General features: G+C 38.4%; 1 protein-coding gene across 3 annotated transcripts in view; it reads left to right on the forward strand.

The window, feature by feature from the left end:
- Positions 1-23971, forward strand: part of UBN2 (ubinuclein 2) — a 100124-nt gene extending 76153 nt beyond the window's left edge. Inside the window, exon 15 of one of the 3 annotated variants that reach the window (XM_066362843.1) lies at positions 21567-23971. In XM_066362843.1, the coding sequence (XP_066218940.1) occupies positions 21567-21605 (39 nt within the window). In that variant the 3' untranslated portion in view covers positions 21606-23971. Of the gene's footprint in view, positions 1-963; positions 10936-21566 lie in introns of those variants that run through there. The other 2 variants (XM_066362842.1, XM_066362840.1) reach the window with 2 other exon arrangements.
- The last annotated feature ends 1421 nt before the right edge of the window (positions 23972-25392 follow it).

Here is a 25392-nt window from a genome sequence, read left to right on the forward strand (position 1 = left end):
GAAATAATCATCCTATTCCATTGATAACATTTTTTTCTTTAGCAGAGGCAGTTTTTTCTGTTTTGTGTATGTTTAGCAACTAATTTAGCTATCACATGAGTAGACCTAGCAATGGGATTGTTGTGTTCTCCTCCAGCCTTAAGGTTGTTACTGTAGTAACAATATTTTTGTTCTTTTCACCTATGCATTTTTCTACTAGACCTCTCTGTCTTGTTGAACCTACTGGTGATGGGGAATGGCTCATGTTCCTTGTTAAGGCAATGACCTGTTAGAAATTTCCTGTACATATTTTCGCCTTTCAAAGACACTGGGTCCTCCGGTTGCTCAGTTCAATAGAGGAAGCAACATTTCCTTAGTAAAAGTTAGTCATTTCTAGAACTAGAAACCCTTGTTCCCAGTAGCAGACTTTCCTGTTCCTTCAACTTTTGCACATTTGGACCAAATCAAAGACTGAGCTGGAATTTTCACTTCAGTGTGCCCCAATCACTCACATAAATAATGGAGAATTCATTACCAAATGCTATGTCATGGCAAGAAGTTGAATTTTACTTGCAAAAGAATGATCTTAACCTTGTCTTCTAAAGGAATAAAACAGGGTGGCACATCCCTTGATGGTGGGGGTGATCTTTTATGTTCTTTAGAATCCTCTCAGCATTTAGCATAGTTGGCTGTGAGGTAGATACAGTGAATAGTTGTTGAAATAGTATATATTTGTAGGGCACTGACAGCCAGTTGGACCACCGTCAGTTGAGATACGAGGTTCATTCTTGTTAAGTCTTTATCTCCTGTGTGTTTTCCCAGCGTCTGGGATGTTGTATCTAGCATATTATCTACTAAAGGTTATCTTTCTAGCAATGTCATCTATATGAAAATTGCAAGTTAATTATTCTTTTTGCTTTGCTTTTTTATTCTATTCTTTTATTACCATGCCTACCCATACCAATTAAACATCTCTTTTCTTAGATGGAGGCCAAAGTAAAGGGGACACTAAATTACCACGGAAATCTCAGTGACTTCCCAGCAAGCAAAAGCGATGAGACACTCAGCTGGCTGATGGAATCTACCTGATGGGAAAGTACTCATGTGGTCATAGGGCTGCTGTTCTGTCAATGTTTACATTCTCTCGTCCCAAGCACTGTGGTGAGGAGGAAAAAGAAAAGAAAACATTACTTGAGCTAAAGCCAGGTGCAGGAGGAAGAAATGCTGTCTTGCAAAGTTAGTGACCTTTGATCTCTTCTAAAGAAAGACAAAGTTACCATATTCACTAACTTGAAAGAGACTCAGTTGTCAAACCCACAGAAGTACAAATTTGGTTTTTTTCCCCGGGGGGAGGAAGAAGGAAATTGAGGATTTGGGTAAACTCCATCCATCTTGGGGGTTGGATCTGAACACTTGTAGACATAATTGCATAATAAAAGGCAGTTTATCTGGAATTAGGCCAGTTTGTCAGGAGTAGGATCATATAGGACCATATATCTATTTGTGAGCAAATTTGCCACACACAAATTACCAACTCTGTGTCTGATTTAGACCATAGCTGAGAAAATACTGTACCCTCAAAAATCCTGAACAAACTTGAATGTTCGCCAGTGTGTCACAACTCCCCATGTAAATCAATAGACTAAAGATACTTCAGGAAAATTATTTTAGCACACTGATATATATTATTAAATCATCGGGATTTTTAAAAGTAACAAACTTGAGCCTATTGCTCTTAACAGACGAAACTTAGATGTCCCCTTTTTGTAAAAGGGTCAATTTTCATCTTCCATTCAGAAGCAGGTACTTAACTCTGTCCTTCAGGTGATTTGTGCATCTGGTATTGACTGGTTAATTCTTATTTCCATTCTTGCTATGAACATGTGAGTGTGCTCACGTTTTTCTCTTGAGAAGTGGGGGGTCTTTGATGGAGAGCTGCGGTTTGGTGCTCTTAGCCCTTGTGGGTCTGCCCCTGGGAACTGAATTTCCCCGCTTCATCTCAGTTCACTACTTCTGTTCTTTTAGCTAGTGGTACTTCAGGTGACTGTTAAGTATTGATATAAACACGTATAAGTGTGTGCTACATATGCGTCTTCATTGGTCATTCAAATGGAATATATATATATATTTTTTTAATTTTTAAAATAGAATTTTAAAGGGAGAAATTACATTAGAATCATGATGTGTACAAGGGATTATTTTTTATAACAATCGCAGTGTATTTTTACTCCCTATATCCAGTGTAGGGAAATTGATTTGGAGCATTTTACTAATATTTACTCAGAATATTGTTATGTGAGTAAACCTGCGGATAATAAGACAATAAAGGGTACTAAGGGAGAAATTTATGCTTTTGTTTGGATACATTTTATTTGGATTTCTTGGCACCTCATCAGTCTGGTCTTTCTCTTCTTTCTCTCTCTTTTTTTTGCTTCTTCCTATTTAGACTTCTAAATGTTTTCAAACTGTACCCAAGAAATGGTGTAAGCTTGGTCCATTTATGACAGACTAACCTAAAAAACAGCTCAGATTGAAAACAGCAAGATTTCTCGTGTATGTTTTCATTATATATCACCCTATACTATTAAATTATTTAAAATAAGAGTAGTAACCAGGCCTTTTTTTCCTTTTATAAGAAAAAGGCCCAAATAGTGTATAGAACTATGAATAAATTATGATAGATCTGTTCAGATCTATATACCTACTCATATTTTGAATTCAAAGTCACATTGGCCTGCTTCATAGCAAAAGAGTTAATAAATAACTGAAAACTTCAGTTCTAAGAACTTGTTATAGTAAGGGCAAACGATGATTTCCAAAACATTATTGCTATAATTACTTGCCTCTAAGAATTTAAATAGTAAAACAAATAAGAACATTACATCAATCCTGATAGATATTTGGATATTGGGATGTTGCAGAGGTTTGACTTAAATTGAGTATGTTTGATAAAAATTTGGTTTTCTTAATTAGGCAAGCTTACCCAGTTCTTGAGTTATTTCATTGTAGCACATACCTCTCGCTTTTATGTGATTTTAGGGGGAAAGTCTTTGCTAATACTATGTGGGAGTTTTCCTTTGGGAAGCTAGCCTTTGTTTTACTTCCCACACCAGGAGAGGAGTCAGAGTGCATGTTAATATCTTCCTGCTGATAATTGTGCGTGTATTTGTGTGTGTGTGTGTGTGTGTGTGTGTGTATGTGTATATGTGTGTATACATATATTTATTCATGTATAACTTCATTACTAGTTTAAGTCAAGGAATAATAATTTTAATTTCTTAATAAATCCATCAATTCTGAATCATGCCATGTGATGAAAATCCCTAATGATTCTGTAGTCCATAGAGAAGAAACAGGATTATCAGTTTTTCCCTCAATATTGTTTTATAACCATTAAAAATAACCTGAAGGCACTTGGCTCTGAGAAGTCCATATATATGATTATGTTCTGTTCTCTTCAGTCCTGATACCTTGGGAGCTGCTGCCAGATCCCCACCTCATTCCACCCCCCCAACACATTTTCACTAATTTATATCCATTCCAACCAAGACGACCCGTTTTTGTGTTGTACAAATGAAATAAGCATCCTTATATTTCTTAATAGATATCATCAGAGAGTTCTTACATGTAAATACAAAACTTTTTTTTCTAGATCATAACATTGAAAATGATGTCCATACTTTATGGTCACGTATCTTTATAGTTTTCCTTAGAAACAAACATACAAATTGGTTATTTTTTAGCACAGAGACTTTTGACTCATACTATATTTTTGCACTTATTTTTTAAAATGCTGAATAATTGAAAAGGATATAGGCAAAGTGTATTTCTGAAGAGCATTAGCAACATCCCAATGCAAAAATAATCCGCACACTTAATTACATCCCATTCAGCGGGATTCTCAATTCAGGAAAATTAAGCTGTTTGTTTTCAACTGTTTTGTGTTTTAAATTGCCTTCACTGACATATAAGCTTTTACTGTACAAACAAGTTAATCCTCAGTATTCACAAGCAATAATAGCCCTGTTGTCTTCACAACAGCAGTGCTGAACCCCAGTTGGAGACTGTTTGGGAGCCAAGTGTCAAGCTTGTTCAGAGCCCCCAAAATCAATGAAAGCAATAATTCCATTACAAGTTGATTCTAATTCTTTCTCCTGTGCTTCTTAAATCAGAGGGTAAAAGAAATCGAGGTTTTAAAACAGCCTAAAGAAAAAGGGTTTTGGAAAAAGAAAGGAGGTTAATCTGATATTCTGAGGAAGTCAGAGGATTGGGTTCGTACATTCTTTCACGCCTACCACCCCTTTGATGGATGTTGTTAGCCCAAATAACATTTTATGTTGTACAAATTGAATAGGGTTTATTATATTAACATGGTAGGAGGAAGAACCGGCACATAAGTGTTTGAATACTGTGGGTTTGACACCTGTTTGAAAACAACTTATTGGAAAAGATTTTTAACCCAGAATTTTTTTTTCCCCAAAGCAGGTCTAAATTGTTTACTACCCAGGGTTGGAAAGGGGAGACACCTCTAGTCTTTCTCCTCTGGGTGCCCTCCACCACACCCCTTCCCACCTCTACTTGGTTCAAGACATTTTCTGAAATGGAAATTCAACTGTTTTTCAAACTGCCATTGATAATGAGAATTCTGTATCCCTTGGGAGCATCTCTTAGAACTCCAGTTATCTATCATATTTGCTGCTACATTTGTAAAATGAACTTTGTCTGTATTGGTCGACTCGAACCTACTTTACAGTTCTTTCTTTCTAGAAGGTTTTGTCCTATAATTTGACCCATGTGTAGACTTAGAATACTTTATTTTAGAAGTATACCAAAAAGCACAGTGGTCCCTGTATTCTTTTGATTATCATTTAGGTTTTGAATTTGTGTTTTCTTGTGTTGTATTAAATTAGAACCAGAAGAGTGAGAATACCTGTAGTCAGGCCAGACCCGAGAAGTGAGCGCTGTAGTCCCTGCTGACCCTCGTGTTCTCAGATGGGGCACTTTTACTTTCTATTGTGCATGTATGATCGTGTTTGTTTTGTTTTGTGGCTTTGCTTTTGGGGGCTTTTGTTATTGTAATGAAGCAGAAGGAAAATGCAGTAGTAGGGTAAATGACTGATAGCAAACGTTATGCAATTTTATTTTATAAAACCTAAGGGGGGAAAGTTTAACTCTCTGTAAATCATTTCTTAGCTCTGGTTAAATGCTTATATCGCTCCTCTAAAACATGCTCAATTCAGGCCTTTGTCTCTTTTAAGTGCCTTTTTTTCTTTCTTTTCCCCCCTCTTTTGAAACTGCTCTTAAATACCCTAAAATACAGGCTGATAAGTCAGGGGATTCAGGAGGAAGAATCTCAGACTTGCCAACGTCATGTCATGCTGTAATATTCTTCCTTTTCTTATATGTATACGGATATATGTGTAAGGTATTGCATACACATATATGGGCGTATTTATGGATACATATGTAATATATATGAAATTACTAGCTGCTGTATCATTGCATCCTTTCTGAACACTACCCTTTCAGTGTGTGCAAGGCTCCCGCCTTGTTTATTCCACTGCTTTTAGGCAATTCAAATGGGTAAATTGGGAAATTGTCTTTCCCTCTTTGAATATCTGTTTGTAGAGGTTAACTATATATATATGAACCATTGACTATTCCTGGATCTAACCCACTACTCTGTGCCCTTCAAATCTTGGCATGAGTAATATTGGAGAAAGCATTGGAATAACAAGAGTTTTTTGGGTCAAGTCACAAGGTGTATGTACCACAGCAGGCAAACAGACATGGGGAGCTAGCGCTGGAAGCATAGTATATCTGAATGTGTTTTCAAGGAAGTTAGCAACTTTGTCAACATTAAAAGTGCATCATATTTTCTTCTGGAAAATTAATTTTGAAGAATTCATATTGTTGCATTGCATATCTGTCAGAGGTTAATAAATTTAGAAGTAGAAAGACTTCCGATACTGGGGGAAGCACTCATATAAAACCTATAGCATTTTTGAGAGCTCTTCACTACTTCTCTTTTCATTTGCCAGATAATATTTGGCTTAATCTCCTTTTATGGTTATTTAGATTCCTCTCTTGAGCAAAATAACATAATTTTCAGTATCTTAGATGAATCCGTCTTTTGTTGAAAACAGATGTGACATGTTAAGGGAGACTAAGTTGAACCAATCCTCAAAACCCAGTACAAGTATTTATTAAGCGCCCCCTTTTAAATACCCTTTAATTGGGAAGAGAAAACTGGTTGTTCAAAGGAGAGAGAAGAGGCTCCTCGGAGTATGGCTGACAGCAAAGCTGTTACTAGGCAGCCTCTGTTCTGCTGTGTTCCTCTCGGATTGCTCTCATAGGGGGAATATCATGTAACCTTCGTGCCTCAGATTACCCATTAGAATATTGGGTATAATAATATTCACCTACCTCCCAGGGATATCAGAGACTTTACTATGTCAAAAATACTTTGAGTTTTTCTAAAACGTCCTATATAATTTTAAAAAGTATTATCATCTTACTGCAGAGGCTAAGAGTGGGTATAAAAAGCACCATATGATTTTTAAGTTTAAAAACAAATCACTGAATTCTAATTGAGATACATATTTGTTATTTAAGCATATTATATTTGTGGTGGAGTAAAATGGTTACTTTCAGATTAATAAGCGGGAGGGAGGGATAACACTACATTCCTTAATCATACATAGAGAGTTTTTTAAGCCTTTTATGGTGTTCTTACATGTGTGATTTTTGCCAAGGTTACAGAGCTGAAGCTAGGTAAAGTTTGGATTGAGCATTATAATTGGTAAATGATCCCAAAGGTTCACCCGCCTCACTTTTCCATCTTCTCTACCTAATTTCCTTATATTAATTGTTTGGCAGTGGATAGCTATGTTTTTAACTTTCTGAGAATGAATGGGAGTCTCCTCATTCTTGTAAATTGGAGGTTGTGAACTATTCCTGTAACTATAGGTTTGTCCATCTTTGCACCGATGGGACAGCACTACACACGGTCATCAGGGAACACTTCCAGCCAGTCCACCATTGCAATTCATGCTTCTTCTATCCATGAAAGAGTTGGAGCCCGCAACTGCTCAGCTTGTAGAAAAGGGGTGAGGGGAGGCAGGATTCACTTCTTAGCGGGGGCAGGAGTAGGGAGACTGGGGGTGGTTTGCCCAGCTCCAAGGAGGAAAAGATCATTTCATTCCACCTTCCATCCCAGTGTATTAGGTAGTAATACATAGAACTGTCCTTGGATCGTTTAAACAGCAGGGAGAAAAAGATGCTACGTTTCTGTATAGTTATGGCTAAATGCCGAGCAACAATTGTTAGGGGTTGAGTGCAGATTTCAGTAGTAGCATATACTCAGGATCAGGAAAGAACACGTAAGGGTAAGAAACAAATTTCCCAGCTCAGGTGAGTCAGGAAAAGCATCAGGCCCAAGCAGACAAAGTGCTGGGCTAACTCCCAGAATTGGCCAAGGCTCATTTTAATCTCTGCTGTTAGGATGAGTTTTTTTTTCTTAAAAATCGCTTTTTGATTTTTTTTATTGCTTTTTCCAGATAAGGCCTTAGTTAGTAGCCTCTAAATGTCAACTATGCATATAAACAGACTCTTTATTTTCCACATTTTTTTCTTTTTTTCCATTCTTTAAATAACAGATGTGTTAAGGCTTCTGCCCAAAGAAATAAGTCAAGGGTTTTGTTGAATGTGTGTTTGTTCCTCTAAGGAAGATTAACAGAAGCCTAAAATAGAGCTATTTTATGTGTTCTGTCCTAAAATGTGAACCTTATATTCAGAAATTAAGTACAGATCCTTTCTCTGGATCAACACTCTAGTTAGAATCATGGGGTATCATTGGGTTGTTCAGCTACACCATCCCAATGTTAATTCGGAGACGATTTAGACTCTGTGGCACAGTGTTCAGGTTTGTAGAGCTGAACAGATTGTCAGACTCTCATTAAAAATAGCTTTGAATATTATATTGAATTCTTTATTTCCTTTGGTCTTTATTCTCCTTTCCTTAAGTTTGAGCTCTGAAGTTATCCATTTCATCAACCAGTTGCTACACTGGAATCTAAGTTGCACATTGTTAAGAGTCTGGGGAAGAAAGATTAAACTGTCTTTCACCTCCTTTTCTCACTCACTTTGGCCATTATGTCCTGGGTCCCATGGAACTCAGAAGTAAAAACTGCAGTCATGTTCCGGGATCCTGTTAGGGAGGGACTCTCGCCTGTTGACTGCCTTTGCATAACTTGATATTAAATAATTCTTTTCTCAGATGCTCCCAAAGTATCATTTGCTAGAAAGTAGCTATTTGTGATCTTTAAAATCCTCATACTGTAATACTTCTCAATCTTTCTTCTATATTTTCAGTTTATAGCAGGTTAATACGTAAGTTTCTGACACTTTTTCAACTGTTTCCAGGATTTAGATTAATCACCAGTGACCAGAGAAATTTTTTCTCCTCTTCTTTGTATTAAAAAATAGATTTCTTTAGTGTATTATGTAACAGCTACATTTCTTGACTTTTTTTTTGATACTTTTTGAGCTTATTCAAAAGAGGTGCAGGCCTTTGTTAGGGACTCTTATTTCTCATAATTCTCTGCCTTGCTTATTTTCATACTTCCCTGGAATAAACCTACTGTGCAGAGATTTAAGTCAAACAGGCCGTATGAATCCTTAGTACCAATTTTATGTTTCTTAGAGAACTCTGTACATTACCTGCTCCCATTTTGCTAATAATAATATAATTCTATATATTTTATCTTAAATCTAGTTTTAAAAGATTTTATGAGGAAGCACTCATGGAAACCTAATTACATTCAAACAAGATGACTATTACCCAAGATACCTTGGAAATACTTCTGTTTTTGAAGTCAACAGCTCTAGCCAGCCTCTCAGCATATTAAGGAGTTAGCAGTGACCAAGACCAGTCCGTTAGCATGTCTTTCTGTGTGACAGCCTGCCCTTAATTTGCCAGCCCTCAGCTCTCCTGTATGTCTGTCTTTGTAGCCATGGCCTGTCCTCACTTTCTGCTTCTCTCTGCTGCTTGCAAGGGTGGTGTGCTCTGTGGTGACACAGTGGAGTTTCTTGGTAGTTCTTGGCAAGTTTGCCTGCAGTTTGTGCTAGAGGCGTTAAAAGAGAAAGAAGTTCTTTTCTGTTAACAAAGGTATTACTGTTTTATATAGTTAGTTGGAAAGTTGGCCAACTTTGGCCAATTTTTTAAAGTCCTGGCTCTGCCTACATAATTAATTACATACACCTTCTGAGACCTTCAGACAAACAAGGGGCTCTTCCACTAATGGAGGTAGGTTCCCAGCCTGCAAACAGTTTCCTCTGATCCATGGCCAGCCTCCAGAGACTCAAGCTTTGTACAGTCCTTTGTTGGCTGTCACTGAAAAATTATATTCTAGAAAGTATCAAAAATACAAATTGTTCTCAAGAAGAGTAGGCAAGTCTGAGGCTTGCCATTGTGTTTTGCTTGCTAAGCATTGTCAAACTTAAGAGGAGGAAAAGAAATCTCTGGTGAAAATTTTGTGCCCCAGTTTGTTAAAGTCTACCAAGGTAATGAAGTGGTAGGCGTTTTCTCCCTTTTTTTTTTTAATAAGCAAGCAAGTTTATTTGCAGTTGTAAAAACCATTGTGGGACTGCAGACCAATCTGCTAGAACTGATTGGAAATAAGGATACTGGTTTTAGTCTGGCTAACCCCGTGTTCCCACCATTACAGTATAAATTTTGATAAGGGAAAGACTTTGGTTTGGTAACAGAAGGAAAAATAGGTCTTACTGATCCAGTGAATGTTCACTCTATAGTGGAACTCCCCTCCAGTTACCTCTTCCCCTTCCTGGAGCACCCATGCTGGTCATGCATGCCAGTGTGGGTCACAGCCCTTCTCGCAGGAAGGAGCCTGACTCGCTGCTGCTCCTGGGGAGGGGTGACTATATCACATTTATTTATAAGGAGGTGCGTTGATGCTAACTTGAAGGGATATACTGTATTTTAAATAAGTGTGTGACTTAATATTTTGGGATTTTTTTTTTCTTCCTTAAAAACTGGACCTGAACACAGCTTTGAGTTGATATTTGTAATAATCTCAGGACCTGAAAGATTGTAGCATTTAGTGTGTCTTAAAAATTATGTACTGTACCAGCCATGGATTTTTGTAAATATACCTGTCTCCCTTTTTTTGTATTATTTTAGTAAAGAAATAATAAATTTAAATAAAAGGGGGTGGTGATGACATGCGAATGGGTGTGGGTATGTGTGTGTGTGTGTGTGTTTGTATAAGGCTCTTTTGAGATGAACCGGTGCTTGTTTAATTCCCAGCTCTGATCAGAGCAGGAATATGGACAAACTGCTGCTACCGTGCCCTGCACTGAGCCTCCATTTTCCCAGTGGTCGGTTAAATGCGAGCTACCAGCAAATGGCTAAGAAATTAAATTCTTCTTTCCGCTGCCACCTTGCCTTTTATTCTGACTCTGAGTTCTGCACACCCTTTGATATTCAGTGGTAAAGCTGTCCAAACTGGGTGGTTCGCTGGTCTCTAGTTTTTAGAGAACTCTTGTCACTATTTTCTAAGAAGAAAAGGAAGACAGGTAAAATTTTTAACCAAAATCATGCATTTCATAAAACCCTGATGAATTTTGGATATATGAGAGGGCTTAAACATTCCTAAATACGGATCTGTTAATTTCGTGAATTAACTCCATGGATATACTCCTTCAGTGCAGGCAATTTTTTTCTTCTTTTCTTTTCTTTTTCTGCAACAGCCTTGCTCATATTCCAGGAGTAGCTAGCAAACCCCTGTTTAACAGCAGGAGCCTTATTTGACTTAGTATAGATGTTTCCTGTTTATCCTTTGTGACAGGGCCTTTTACATGAGTGGTTTTTTTTTGTATGTGCTACGTGTTTGTTGTATTAAATAAAGAGGAATGTACATATTATTCTTGTGTCTGTTGTATTATTGGACTAACTTGGACTTGAATATCTCATTCTTGCAGCTGTAGCTGAGTACCTGTTGTCTATAGCGCACCGTGCTAGGCACTGTCGGGTACAGAAGTAAAGGGCATAGCCCCACCCTCAGTATATTGAGTTTGCAATCATGTGGGGGTTAAAAGCTAACAGTTCAAAATTTGTCACAAAGGTGTGGTCCATTGCCACCTGATGTTTAGTTCAGAGCAAGGGATAAATTAGACTAGAAACATCTAGGAAGATTTTGTCAAGTAGATGGCAGTCAAGCTGGACCTCCAAAGATAGGTGGGGTTTGGCGAGAAAGAAAGAAGGGGAATGTTCTGAGTAGACAGATGAAGCAGGAACAGACCAGGCTGCGGTGATGCGTACACAGGGATCGGCAGAAGCCAGGCGATGGGAATCCCAGAATGCAGGTTAACTGTGTTCTTCCTTTGGGCCACAGGGCGGGTGTGAGTGTATTCCAGGATGCTAACAGGGTCAAGGCTGGAAATGTAGCTATGGAAATTATCTTCAAAAGTGATCATTTTTAAAAATATTTATTTTATTTATTTATTTTAGAGAGTGGGAGAGAGAGAGAGAGAGAGAGAGAGAGAGAAGGGGGAGGAGCAGGAAGCATCAACTCCCATATGTGCCTTGACCAGGCAAGACCAGGGTTTCAAACCAGCAACCTTAGTGTTTCCAGGTCAACGCTCTATCCACTGTGCCACCACAGGTCAAGTGATCATATTTTAAAGCCTTACTTGTAGAGCACTTCTAGGAAAAGTATTATTAAGAGATAAGAGTAGATACAGAATTCAACATTAGAAATCTGAGTAGGGAAAAAAAATCTAAATAGAGAATGGGCAAAGGGGCGACATGCTAGAAAGCGACTTGTCAGAAATTGAAGTTTGTCATTTATAAGAGCATACAGAAAAGTACATGGCCCAAAGTGCAAAGTGGTGGTCTGAGTGCTTTTTATTTCTCCCTTCACTTCTGTGTATTTCCAGTGTATTATCATTAAGATGGATTTTCAAAAGGAATGGGGGAAAAGGTAGGCTGCAAATGCCTTTATTAGAAAAACTAAGGACAGTTTTGCAAAAGCGTGTTCTTGGGAGTGGTAGCCCCTTAAAAAATGTGTGCTTAAATAATTTGCATTTAACTATGTTGTCACCATTTTGTGTATGTATAATATATTAACATTTTAAAGGTGCCATTGTTAAACAAGATTTTTTTTTAAAGATTTTATTTATTGATTTTACAGAGAGGAGAGAGTGAGGCAGGTGGAATGAGAATATTAACTCATAGTTGTTTCACTTGAGTTGTTCTAAACAAGATTTTTTTTAAACCCATAATTTTCCCCTTATTTGAACCTGGGATGCTTTTTTATTATCACTCATACTGGTATGTTCCATATTATTCTATTTATTTTAAAAGAAGTTTATAAGAGGAGGTGAAGATTATAAGAAGCAAGCTGATAGAGAAATGCAACCAATTCTTGAGTTGAATGAGGGTCAGGTGTACAAAAGGTGGGGTTGTTCAAAGGAATATAGAAAACTAGATGACACAGGAAGTGTGTTTTACACTTGACCCATGTGGGCAAGAAATTGTCTCAGACCTGAGCTTTGGTTACACAGAGGGTGCATGGAGCAGCAGCTATAGGTGGGGATAAAGGCCAATTTATTTTGGTAGTGGAGCTACTTGGCTTTTATGTATTTTTTCTAAGGGAGAAATGGACTTGTACAGAGTTTTCTATACAAGGATATTCATCTCATTGTTGCTCTAACAGTAAAAGTTTGTAATAATCTTAATGCCATGATACAGGGGATTGGTTAAGTAAATAAAAATGATATTAAGTAAAAATCTTAAAATGAGGTATGACTGAGATGTGCACGTATTAAATGAAAAGGCAGTTAAAAGTGTAAGTGTGCTGAGGTACAAGAAAATACTTAGGGTATACACCCCAAAATAGACGGAGTTGTGTGAGGAGTGCCTTTTCTTTATCCTTGTACTTAGATGTGTTTTCATTGAATGTGATTAACATGAGTAAGTTTCTGTTTTTTGTTTTTTGTTTGTTTTTATGGAGCTAGGTGGACTTGGTTGAAGAAAGGGGGGAGGAAATGGGAAGAAGACTCTCATTTCTTCCAGTCAGACCCCACTAAATCCCAAAATTGGATCAGGCTTAGAGGGTAGACACAATGAACTACTTTATTTAAAGTAGTGAATTTTTGGAAAAGATTATTCCTGCTTTTTTTTTTTTTTTAAGTACAGTACGAAGTTCATGGGCTGACAGGGAGTATACATAGCATCTCTTTCCTACCCATGGTCCCCACTTTTTTTCCCCAGAGCAACCACTGTTAACTAATTTCTCCAGATCTAAGTATAAATATGTATGTGAGTTTTTAACAAATTCAGCATACATATCTGCAGTACTATACCTAGCATTTCTTCCAACTTTCAACATCAGTATATAGAGGTCTGTCTGTTCTTTTTTACAGCTCATGGTATTCCATAGTTGAGGCAACATGATGACTTATTGTAGTCATTCTCTATTGATGTTCATTTAGAATACTATCTCAGGTCAAACTATAATATCCTTTATATATTTACGGTCTGTGTAAGCATAGCAAATGGACAGTCAGAAATTCATTTTGGCATGGATAATAATGACCTAGTACTATATAGATCTGAAAGTCTGTCTAGACCAGTGGTCAGCAAACTCGTTAGTCAACAGAGCCAAATATCAACAGTACAGCGATTGAAATTTCTTTTGAGAGCCAGATTTTTTAAACTTAAACTATATAGGTAGGTACATTGTTATTAACTTAATTAGGGCACTCCTAAGCTGGCCTTTGCTAAACATTCCAGGGGCCAAAGAGCCGCATGTGGCTTGCGAACTGTGGTTTGCTGACCACTGGTTTAGACCATGTGATTGCTTTCTATCCCAGGGAGCTTTGAGAAAGACATGAGAAAATCTTTTATGTCAAAAAGTCTTAAAAATTGGGAATAAAAGGCGCAAGAGCTGATGTTGGGTGCTCTGAATTTTGAGTCACATTGCAAGTGAGATCATGAGCTCTTCAAAGGACAATGACAACCCCTCTGATGCAGGTATGCTCTTTGTCATGAGTGTCCTTATCTCCAAAACAGTCGATCTTCCTCATCAGTGTGTGCCTTGACATGGCTTTTTCTGTCTCCATATATTTATCTCTTCTGTGTCCCCGTGTCTGTGTCTCCACCACTTCCCCACTGTCTTTTTCAAGTAGGGTGGCAAATAATGAATGCAAAAAGGCCGTATTAGACCATTCGCAAGTCCTCACTGTGATGCTGCGGCACTTTAGACAAGATGTCAGCCCGTTTCCTCCTTTCTGCAGTGATGGTACCCAGGGCGGGGCTTGTTGCTGAATTAAGACAAATTATGGAAAGCACCTAGCAGAGTGCCTAGCACATAAAGCTAATAAACGGTGGCTACTGTTCTGTCTCCTTTCTGCCTTTTTTCTTCTTAAAGTCATACTTCCTCTTGCTCTCCTAATTTCCCAAAAGATCTAAGAGAAGCCACAGTGTTTTTACTAATCGTGTGTGTGTGTGTGTGTGTGTGTGTGTGTGTGTGTGTGATGGATAAATATCAGTGAAAATTCTTTCATTGCAGGTATCAAACCCCTGGCTTAATGAGGAAAAGGAAACTGCTCTAAAAATGGTCTGTTAAAACAGTAAAGGGAATCTTTTGGTTCATATAGCTGAGTAGTCTAGATGAAGCTTTATCCAGTGATTTCATGTCACTGAGATCCTGCCCTGTCTCAAAGTGTCAGGTTTCACAGGTAGCCATCAGAAAACTTCCAGTTCTCCCTTCATAGCCAGACGGCTGCTACAGTTACAAACTGTATGTGTTGTGTCTAGTTTAGTGTTGCTTTACTATACCTCAAATGCAAAGCAATGCATGAATCATGTGCCTTAGTATACAGGACATGGTCATCATCACTCAGTACTCATTCCCTCTTTTTGTTATAAATTAGGTTTCTCCCTCCTAGTCCCCTCTCCCCTCAGTCCCATAGACACCCACTCTTTTTTGATATGTGCTCCTTGTTATGCATGCATTCTTCTAAAATAAGTAATGTTATTTTATGTGTATGCACTTTAAATTTATGCACATGGTCCTGTGCTATAAATTTTGCTGTTTCCTTCTCTTTTCTTAAAGTTATCCACAATGCTGTATGTGCATCCCGTGTATTGCTTCTTACCTCTGTCCAGTATTGCACACTGCATCCCCCATGGTTTACACATGCGCCCCCTAGAGGTGGATACCTGGGTTGCCTCCAATGCCTTATTAACCACTAGAAAGGTTCTAGTTAGTCTACCGTGAATTGCCTGTTCATCTCTGCTCATTATTCAGTTGCATTTTCACCTTTTTGTTATAGAGAATAATTTCTTAGCAGTTTTAGATGTGTCATTTTTTAGACTGTTACCTGATTTTTAACTTTGTCTATGACATCTTTTATTGAACAGAAAACCTTTTTTAATGGTCAAATCAGTCTACTTTTTGTCTCCATTTACCGTTTTGAAGGGTTTGTTATGAAATATTTCCGTAGCCCTGCATCACAAAGATACCTCTCTACATCTTCTATTGGCTTTATGGGTTTGCCTTTCACTTTGTCTCGTGTGCTCCAGCTCTTGTCTACCTTTGCATGTTGTATAGCCTAGGGGTCCAGCTTTATTTTCCTTTATTTAGTGAGTCCATTTTCCCAGCACTACCTGGTAGTTTAGGACTTCTCCCATTGATTTCATTTTCATCATATGGCAAGATCTATACATAAGGGTCTGTTTCTGAGCTTGATTCTGTCCCATTGTTCTTTTTATTTATTTCCGTGCCAATAACATAATGTTTTTCAGTATTGTAGACTTATATATAGTATGTCCTAATACAGTAGTCCCCCCTTAACTGTGGTTTTGCTTTCTGGTTAACCACAGCCTGAAAAGAATAGATGGAAATAGCTACACATAATTCATAAATTTTAAATCACACACCATTCTGAGTAATGTGATGAAATTTCACATTGTCCTGCTGTGTCCCTCATGGGGACATAAATCATTCATTGTCCAGCATCTCCGTGCTCTATCCACTACCTGCTTATGTCAAGGTACTTCAGTGCTTGTGTTCAGGTCACCCTTATTTTACTTAATAATGGCTCCGAAACTCTAGAGCAGTGATGCTGACAGTTCAGATAAGCCAAAGAGAGGCCTTAAAGTGCTTCCTTTAGGTGAAGAGGCATGTATGTATAGGAAAACACATAGTATATATCTATATATATAGGATTCTGTACTGTCGGCTGTTTTAGGCATTAACTGGGGGTCTTGAAACATACCCCTTTGGAAAAGGGGAGACTGTATCTAGTATGGAGAATCTCCCTCCTTGTTCGGTATCGACTGCTAATTTCAGATTTTTACCCTTTAGAAATTTTAGAACAAAATCTTCAAATTTTATTTAAAATCAAGCTGATTTATTGGCATTGAATTTAATTTGTAGAGTAGTTTAGGAAGAAGAATATAATCTATACTCTGTTATGTTACCTCATATGGTAGATTCAAGTTCTCTTTTACATGTTTTAATGCAGCTTTTATGAATACTGTATTTTTAGCTGCATAAGACGCATCTGACCATAAGACACACTTAGGAAAATAAGAAAAAAATATTCTGAACTAAATGGTGTGTTAAAATATTTAATAAAATACTATATTTTTTGCTCCATTAAGATGCACAGGCATTTCCCCCTCCACTTTGGGGGGGGGGTGCATCTTATGGAGCGAAAAATACGGTAGTATATTTTCTCATAGTTGTTTTTTTCTTTGTGGCAGAGACAGAGTCAAAGAGAGGGGCAGATAGGGACAGACAGACAGGAAGGGAGAGAGATGAGAAACATCAGTTCTTTGTTGCGGCTCCTTAGTTGTTCATTGATTGATTTTTCATGTGTGCCTTGACCGGGGGGCTACAGCAGACCAAGTGACCCCTTGCTCAAACCAGATGAGCCCACGCTCAAGCTGGTGACCTCGGAGTCTCGAACCTGGGTTCTCCACATCCCAGTCCAACGCTCTATCCACTGCGCCACTGCCTGATCAGGCTCTAATAGTTGTTTTTATTTTAATATTCTCCTTAACCCAATATATCCAAAATTATTTTCTCATGGTTTTTGCTGGTATCAGGCAATGCTTTTGGTTTTTATGAGTTGAGGTTGTTTGCAGCAGCTTTGCTAAACTCTCTTTTTCTAATAACTAGTCTGATTAACTTTTCAATGGAAATGATAATATAATTACAAATAATGAGTTTAATTTCCTCTCCCAATTCTTTCACTTTTTCTGTCTTGTCTTAGAGTAGTACCTTGATACTATGTTAGACAGTAGTGGTGAAAATGGCATCTTTGTTCCTTATTTTAATGGAAAAATATCTAAATTTTCTTCATTAAGTATGGTATTTAACCTAGATTTTTGGTATATAATTTTTATGAAGTTAAGATAGTGTTCTACTCCTAATTTTCTGGGAATGTTGATGAGTATGAGTTGAAGTGTATCAAGTGTTTTCCTAAAATAGCCATATATCAACACTCACAGAAAATTTCTTAGAAATGTATGCATGATACATTTTTCACTTTTATAGTCTCTGTGGTGTCTGTTTTCTTGTTTTCATTTTTGTTTACATATATCTTTTCCCTTTCTCTTAATCAGTTTTTTTTTTTTTTGTTTTTTTTTTTGTTTTTTTTTAGTGAGAGGGGGTGGGGGACAGACAGGGATGGACAGACAGGAAGGGGAAAAGATGAGAAACATCAATTCATACTTGCAACACCTTAGTTATTCATTGATTGCTTTCTCATATGTGCCTTGACCTGGGGGCTCCAGCCTAGCCAGTGACCCCTTGCTCAAGCCAGCGGCCTTCGTTTCAAGCTGGCAACCCTGCGCTCAAGCCAGGTGAGCCTGTGTTCAAGCTGGCAACCATGGGGTATCTGGCAACCTTGGGTTGTCAAACCTGAGTCCCCAGCGTCACAAGCTATTGCTCTATCCACTGCCTGGTCATTCTTGCCAGATGTTTCTTCTTATTAGTTTTTCGAGGAACCATGCATGAATTTTATTGTGTGCATATATGTTCAATGAGTCCTTTTATATTTTTTAACTATTATATAATGCCCCTTATTTTTTCTATATGTTTTTAGTCCTAATATTAAATTTGATATCCCAGATATTTATATCCTGAATAAGATGACACTGTATAAATATATCACATTTTTCTTTACCTATCCATCAACTGACAGACACTTGGTCTATTTTCACTTTTTGAATACAGGGTTGGGCAAAAAGTAGGTTTATAGTTTTGAGTATGCAGAAACGAATTCTTGTGTTACTATTTATTATTGTATTCTTTATTTGTATTATACCTGTAAACCTACTTTTGTCCACCCTGTATTATGAATAATGCTACTATGAACATTTGTGTGTGAGTTTTTGTATACATACCTAAGAATGGAACTGCTAGGTCTCTATGGTAACGGTTTAATAATTTGAGGAACCATCAAACTGTCCCATACTAATGAATTACTTTACATTCCCACCAATGCGAATGAGTTTTAATTTCTGCACATCCCCACCAGCTCTTATTTTTTCCTTTCTTTTTTATTCTTTTACTACAGTTGCCCTGGTAGGTGTAAAGTGGATTTCGTTACTTCTGGTTTATATCTCCCTAATGAATGATGCTATTGAGCCATCATTCATGTGTATGTTAAATACTTAGTATATTAAGTTAAATTTACTTACAAATATTGATCAACTTATGACCTATGCAACTTACGACCATTCAACTTTACCACCACAATCGCTAGCCATGACTGCTCTGCGTCTGGCAGCGCAAGCGTTGCCCAGCTGGGCATACGACAGTGCGGACCAGCTTCCAGCAGCACTACCATCTCCGCGTGCACCATTTCAGCTGTTATCCCAGACTCGGTACAGCAATTTGTGTTTTGGATATTTTTCATCAAACCCCTCCCAAGATGTCTACCAAGAGGAAATTGTCTTTGCAAATATTAAACCAGTTGTACTGGTAATGCAGTGTTTTACTTAAACCTGACGATGTAAAAATAAGAAACAAAATGGTGTAGAGATTATACAAATGGCATAAAATGAACAAAGAAAATTATGATATATAACAATAGTGAAAGAAAATTATGATATGACTTAAAGATTTTTATAACATTATTTCACAGTACTGTACATATAGCCCACTCAACTTACGACCAAATTGTGTTACGACTGGTCTGTCGGAACCAATCGTGGTTGTAAGTCAAGCACTAGCTGTATATTAGTTTAAACCAGGGGTAGTCAACCTTTTTATACCTACCGCCCACTTTTGTATCTCTGTTAGTAGTAAAATTTTCTAACCGCCCACCGGTTCCACAGTAATGGTGATTTATAAAGTAGGGAAGTAACTTTATAAAATTTATAAAGCAGAGTTACAGCAAGTTAAAGCATATAATAATTATTTACCAAGTACTTTATGTCAGATTTCCACTAAGCTTGGCAGAATAAATCTTTATAAAACAACTTACTATAGTTAAATCTTTTTATTTATACTTTGGTTGCTCCGCTACCGCCCACCATGAAAGCTGGAATGCCCCCTAGTCGGTGGTAGGGACCAGGTTGACTACCACTGGTTTAAACATACTTCTTCCAGGAGTTTTCAAAGAGACTCTTTGTGCTGCAAACTTTCTCAGGCCTTATATGTCCGAAGGTGTCATCTTTAATTCCTCACATTTATATAATAGTTTATCTGGATATAATATTTTTCTCATCACTTACAAAATAGATTTCACTATAGTTTTTTGTTGTCTGTCTCTAGTGTTTCTATTAGGAAAACTAATGTCAATCTAATCCTTATTCTTTTGTGGACTATTCTGCTTCTTTAGAAGCTTTTAGAATTTTGTTTTGCCTTTAATGTTCTCAAATTTCACCATAATTTGTCTAAATGTTACATTTACCGTATTTATTTTGTTTGGTTCTAGAGATGTTTGGAGTCCTTTAATTTTTGAAAATTCTTTATATACGATTCCTTTAAATATTCTCTTCCCTAAACCCATTTTCTCCCTTTCTGGAACTCATGTTTACAGGTGTTGACATTATGATTATTGTTGTTATATGCTCGTATTTTCCATCTCTTTCCATTACCTTCTGGGAAAATTCCTTGAACAGATATAGACCATTATTCATTTCTCAGCTGTGAGTTTCTCTGTATGTTTATTCAGTCTGTTGGTTTTGTTCAACTAGTATGTATTTCATACCCAATATTTCCATTTGGTTCTGTATGACTGCTTGTTTCCTGTCATTATCCTCTTACCCTCTGAGGATCTTTATTATGCTTATTTTAAGTTCTTGATCTGTCTTGTTCCATTCCGGTTTAGGACAGTTTGTTTTGTTTGTTCTCTTTTACTGTGATTGTACTTCTTAAATATCTTGATTATTTTTACCTATGAGCTCATTTTTCTCCTCAGGTTATCAGCTTTCTTAGTGGTTGATGTATACTAAGGGGAGAGACCAAGGTCGCTAGCATCAGTGGGCATTTCCCATAGAGAGGTCTCAGGCACCAGAGTCAGACCTTGAGCCAAGACGTGGGTCCAATTCTGCAGTTTACTGGTTTCTGTCAACTTGATTACAGTGATTTATTTCTCTCTGTTTGGTGATTTTTTTTATTATTATATTTATCTATGCACTTTGGAATGTGAGCGATGGGCCTTCTTTGAGACCTGGATTTATAGTGTTTTCCTCTAAAGAGTATTTGAGTTTGCTTCTTACAGGCTCCTAGGAACACCACCAACCTAGGACCACTTCAAAGTAAATGTTCAGCTTAAGGATTTCGGGGCCACAGAGATAGGATGAATTTCAGCCATAAATGCCTGTGAATGGTTATTGCTGGTGGTTAAGTACTCTTGTAGGAGGTTCCTCATCTGTCATCCATCCTGAGCTGAGGTTGATGCCAAAAAGTATTTTCTTAGTGAGGGCAGGTATATATTTCATTCCCAGCGATGAGGCCATTCATTGGGCTTTCATCATTTTGCAAGAATCTATGATCTGACCTCCCCCCGTGCTAGTCTGAGGCTTTCTTTCCTTATGACTGCAAATTAAAATCCAGAGGTAAGGCCACTGGGAATCAGATGTCCTCAAAGCAGGTGCTGTTAATACTCTCTTACCCATTCCTCCTCCTCTCTGACCTCCTGTTCTCGCTTCCTTCAGGTCACTGTCTGCTGTTATGCTTTGAAACGTATGCTAAAATTTCATCCAACACTCTTGAGGTGTCTTATATACTGACAGAGATTTCTCTGTACATCTAATGTCAAAAACCAAAATCCTATAAATATTTTGTATAAAAATGACATCTCTAACCAGATAACATATAAGTATTAATATAATTAGTATAAAACTAGAATTTATTAATATGTAAATATTTAGTAGTGCTGTGTTAACTGACAGTCGCACTGTCCAGTTCAGAAGTCAGACTGTCCCATGTCACCTCCAGTGCATCAGGTGTCTGGATGAAGAACAGGAGCTCCATGAGGAGGAGGAGGGGCTGACAGTGGTCATTTTATTTACTAAAATGGGACTCTTTCTGTGTCAGTTTCCCCAGAAACCCCAAAGGCCGAAAACAAAACAGTAGGTGCCAAGTCCGTCCACCTTCTAAAGGGAGGAGGAGCTAGATCACCGGTGCACCACATGCTAAGAGATTGTGAAACCGGGAAGCACTAGCTCCGTACTGGGAAGGATTAGGTCGCTGTCACCTGCAGGCTCTGTAAGAGTATGCTGGACCGGTTCCCTTCTCCCGAGCAGGAGAGGGTGGGGGTGCTTCCTCTTCGCGTCATGCCACACGAGGGGGGCACTTCAAGAGGACCATTTGGAGAGCTTGACACGTCTTGGAGTTTGAGGGACATGGGGACCGGTGTCTGACTCACTCGTAAAAGTCTCAAGACAAATTGTAGATGGGTAGCTCCTTGCGAAGACAGAAGAGAGGAGGCTGCCTGTGGAGCGGCTGGCACTCTCTGTTCCTGTGCTTCTGTGGGCCTGATGTGGCTGTTAAGAAAGGGAGCCACGAGGGTCAGTTTAAGAAGGAACCCAGCACGGGAACACCTAGGATGAAACGACTTCAGTGGAGGGGAGGCTGCCGGAAACAAAGGGGCTGGGTTAGGACACCTAAGTCACTAGAGAAGGCATGGCCAGCCTACAAGGTGTGACAGGTGAGATAGCCCCAGTGATGGAGAAACGAGAATCCACAAGAACGCGCCTATGAGCAAAGAAGGCACACTGGAACCTGCCACTCCCAGGGGACACTGACACCAGTCTGCAACTCTACCAATCAAGTAAGACCTTCCCTCTTCTCCCTTCCCTTGTTACAACAGGACAGCAGCTAGCAAGTGGGGAGGAGGTAGAGCATGAGACATAGAACTGACACTGACCAGGAACCCCATTGGCAGTGAGATTTCCAAGGTGGAGGAGGGGAGATATTTTAAGTTAACTGACATTTGAATTTTTGACATGATACTGGATGAGACTTGTTAATACCTAGATAAAGAGACTATTTTAAAAATGATGGTAACTCTTGAACCTGTTGTTTATTGACTAAAAGAGACTGGAAAAAGCTATCGATTTCATCCAGGCGTAAGAACAAATCATGACAGCAGGTTTGTAGGCCCTGGTGAGAAGACAGAGTTGCTTTCTGTTATCCCTCACAAGTGGAGCTTGTTCAACTAGCATGTTGCATTTGGAGAGGAGAAGAAGCAGACCAAGGAGATGGAGGGACTGGCCCTGTCTTCCAGCCCGCCCTGGAAATGATTTTTCATCCCCTGGCCACCAGCCTTAGCTGACAATGAGGAGAAGTTTTATTGGCTGAAGTTTGGAGTTTTCATGTTATACAGACTGGAATTTTTTTGAAACCAAAGAAAAAGGCTAACTGTCCTGTTACTTCCTGGAAAAGCTGCGTGAACCACCCACAAGTTTATGCTGGAGACAAAGAAACAACAGAGTGGTGGGGACAGGAATGAACTGCTCTCGGCTTGAGTGTGTTAATAGTCGTGTTCATTTCCGAGTTATTATTGTGCACTGCAGTTTATATGCTATGGGATGTTGTCAATAAGGTTAATTTGATTAAAAGAACTTTAAGTAGCAGAAACTACTATGTAAAAGGAGGTACCCATGAAAACCCTGTAAACCATAGAGACTGAGTAATTATCTTGCTGAAAACTATTTATGAGAGTTGTCAAATGTAAACATGAATTACCTATTTTTCTTATACAAAGCAGGCAAGGGTCTCATTTGCTGTCCTCTTCTGTGATGACAAGAAGCTATCAGGAGTATGCTGCTGTATCCCCAAAGCCTGCTTTTTGGCTGCCAGCATCATCCCCACATCCTTCTGTGCTGTGTTACAGGGATTAGAATTATGGAAACTACATTTCCCAAACACCTTTGCCTTTCAGGTTCTGCATGTGATTTCTTTCTGTCGGTGTATTTATACGAGATTTTATAGGTAGGAGGAAAAAGTGACATTCCTTTTTCTCTGGCAGCACCTAGCAAAATGGGTAGGCCTAGTAGAATTAAAATTCTGCGGTATCCTCCGAGTGACCTTCTATCAGCCCCCACCTCAGTACTTGGGAGCAGCTCTGATCTGCAGTAGGGGTCCTGAATTTTTTCCGATCTGGGTGACAGCAGCAACCTCCTGATACTCTGAACTTCTGAATGTTAATGGCAACGTCTTTTAACTCCTGCAGCTCTTCTAATAGTGCCATGAGCACCTCAATGGCATGAACCCTGATGGATACAGCTGCCTAGCTGATATTTTAAAAGAAATGGACATATTGAATGGGTCTCTTTAACTTAAAAGTAACTTTTTAAAATCTGTGAGACATTAACTGTATTAAAAAAATCATACAATGAAGAAGAGAGAAATTTGAAAATGGATGTTTAGAAATGTTTATCACTATGTGATTTGGTTGCCAGAAATAATGTGTTAAAACCAAGATTTTAAAGATAAGGAAACACACTGGATTACATTGTTTTCAATAAAATAAACTTGATCTTTCTTTACTGAGAAAAATTAGGACTTTTTTTTTACTGTTAATAAAAATATTTTGAAAATATTTCATTTTTAAAACATTTTTATTCCTATTTTATGTTTTAAATATATGTAATGTATTGATTCAGTAGTACACATGTGATTTAAAAAGATACAAAGACTGTGGCAGGGGCACAAGATGTTTACTGCTATGAATGTACACAATCAAAAAAGTTTAGAGATCAGTGCTTTGGGACACACATCTATAGTATCACAGTTGATGGAGATGGGTGTCTACAGATGTATACTCTGTCAGATACACCCTCTGATTAGTCCTGATTATTTCCCACCAAAATTTCCCTGTAATTTCCATGTGCAAGCCAGGTAGCCAGTCACTGCTGCAGTTGTGGAGTTAAGATTGCGCCCTACAGGGTCTGTTTCATTTCACTGGGGCATATTTCTTGTCCCCAAACAACTCCTTTACCTTCATAGATCTTGAACAGAAGAATGGTGGCCTCACAGTGGCTGGGAAATGACACAGGATCTCTCTACTGAAAAGTATGGGCATCACCCCACTCCAACACTTGCACACAATAAGCTGAAGGTGGCTTCACATCATTTGGGTCTCTCTGCTGAAATGTCACCTCAATAAGTACCTCCCTCAAGACACGGTAAAGCAGCAGGGCCCAATTCTCTGTCCCGGTTTTTCCCCACACCATTTGACAGATTTTATGTTCTACTTTTTTAGCTGATTATTATCTGTCTACCCTTCCAGAATGGAAGCTTTATGAGTACAGGAAATTTTACCTACTCTGCTTGTTTTTGTTTCCCTAGTATTTTGAAGAGTGCTTGACTTGGCAGATGATCAATAAAATTAACTGAATGAGAAAATACTTGCTTTCCCAGACTCCCTTGACTGTTACATGGGAACACCCAGGCCATGCTAATTAGAAGTACTCACCCCAGAACGTGACTCTTAGGTACGAAATGACTTAACCCATTCTGGCCCAAGTGAAAGGAGAGAAGTCAGCTGTAGGCGATGTCCTGTAGCAGCAGCTTTGGTGTTGGTGTCCAGTTACTGTCAGCCTTGCAAGCTGTAGTGACTGTGTCTGGTGGTGTTTTCACTGGACTGTATCTGGAGCAGGATTTTGGATGAGGTTCTTGGCTGTGTAGCTTCCAAGCTTGATCTCTAGCCTTACCAGGAAATTCTGAGAATCACCCAGAAACTTAAAATTTAAGACCCCTTTTCTGCTACTTGACTGGTGGTAGTTAAGTGGATAGAGCATTGCCCTGGGATGCTGAAGACTCAAGTTGGGAATTCTAAGGTTGGCAGCTTATGCTCAGGTTCACCAACTTGAGCATGGGGTCACCAGCTAGAGTGTGGGATCATCAACATGACCCC

The sequence above is a fragment of the Saccopteryx leptura genome, chromosome 2, assembly GCF_036850995.1.
Source record: "Saccopteryx leptura isolate mSacLep1 chromosome 2, mSacLep1_pri_phased_curated, whole genome shotgun sequence".
Taxonomy (NCBI): domain Eukaryota; kingdom Metazoa; phylum Chordata; class Mammalia; order Chiroptera; family Emballonuridae; genus Saccopteryx; species Saccopteryx leptura.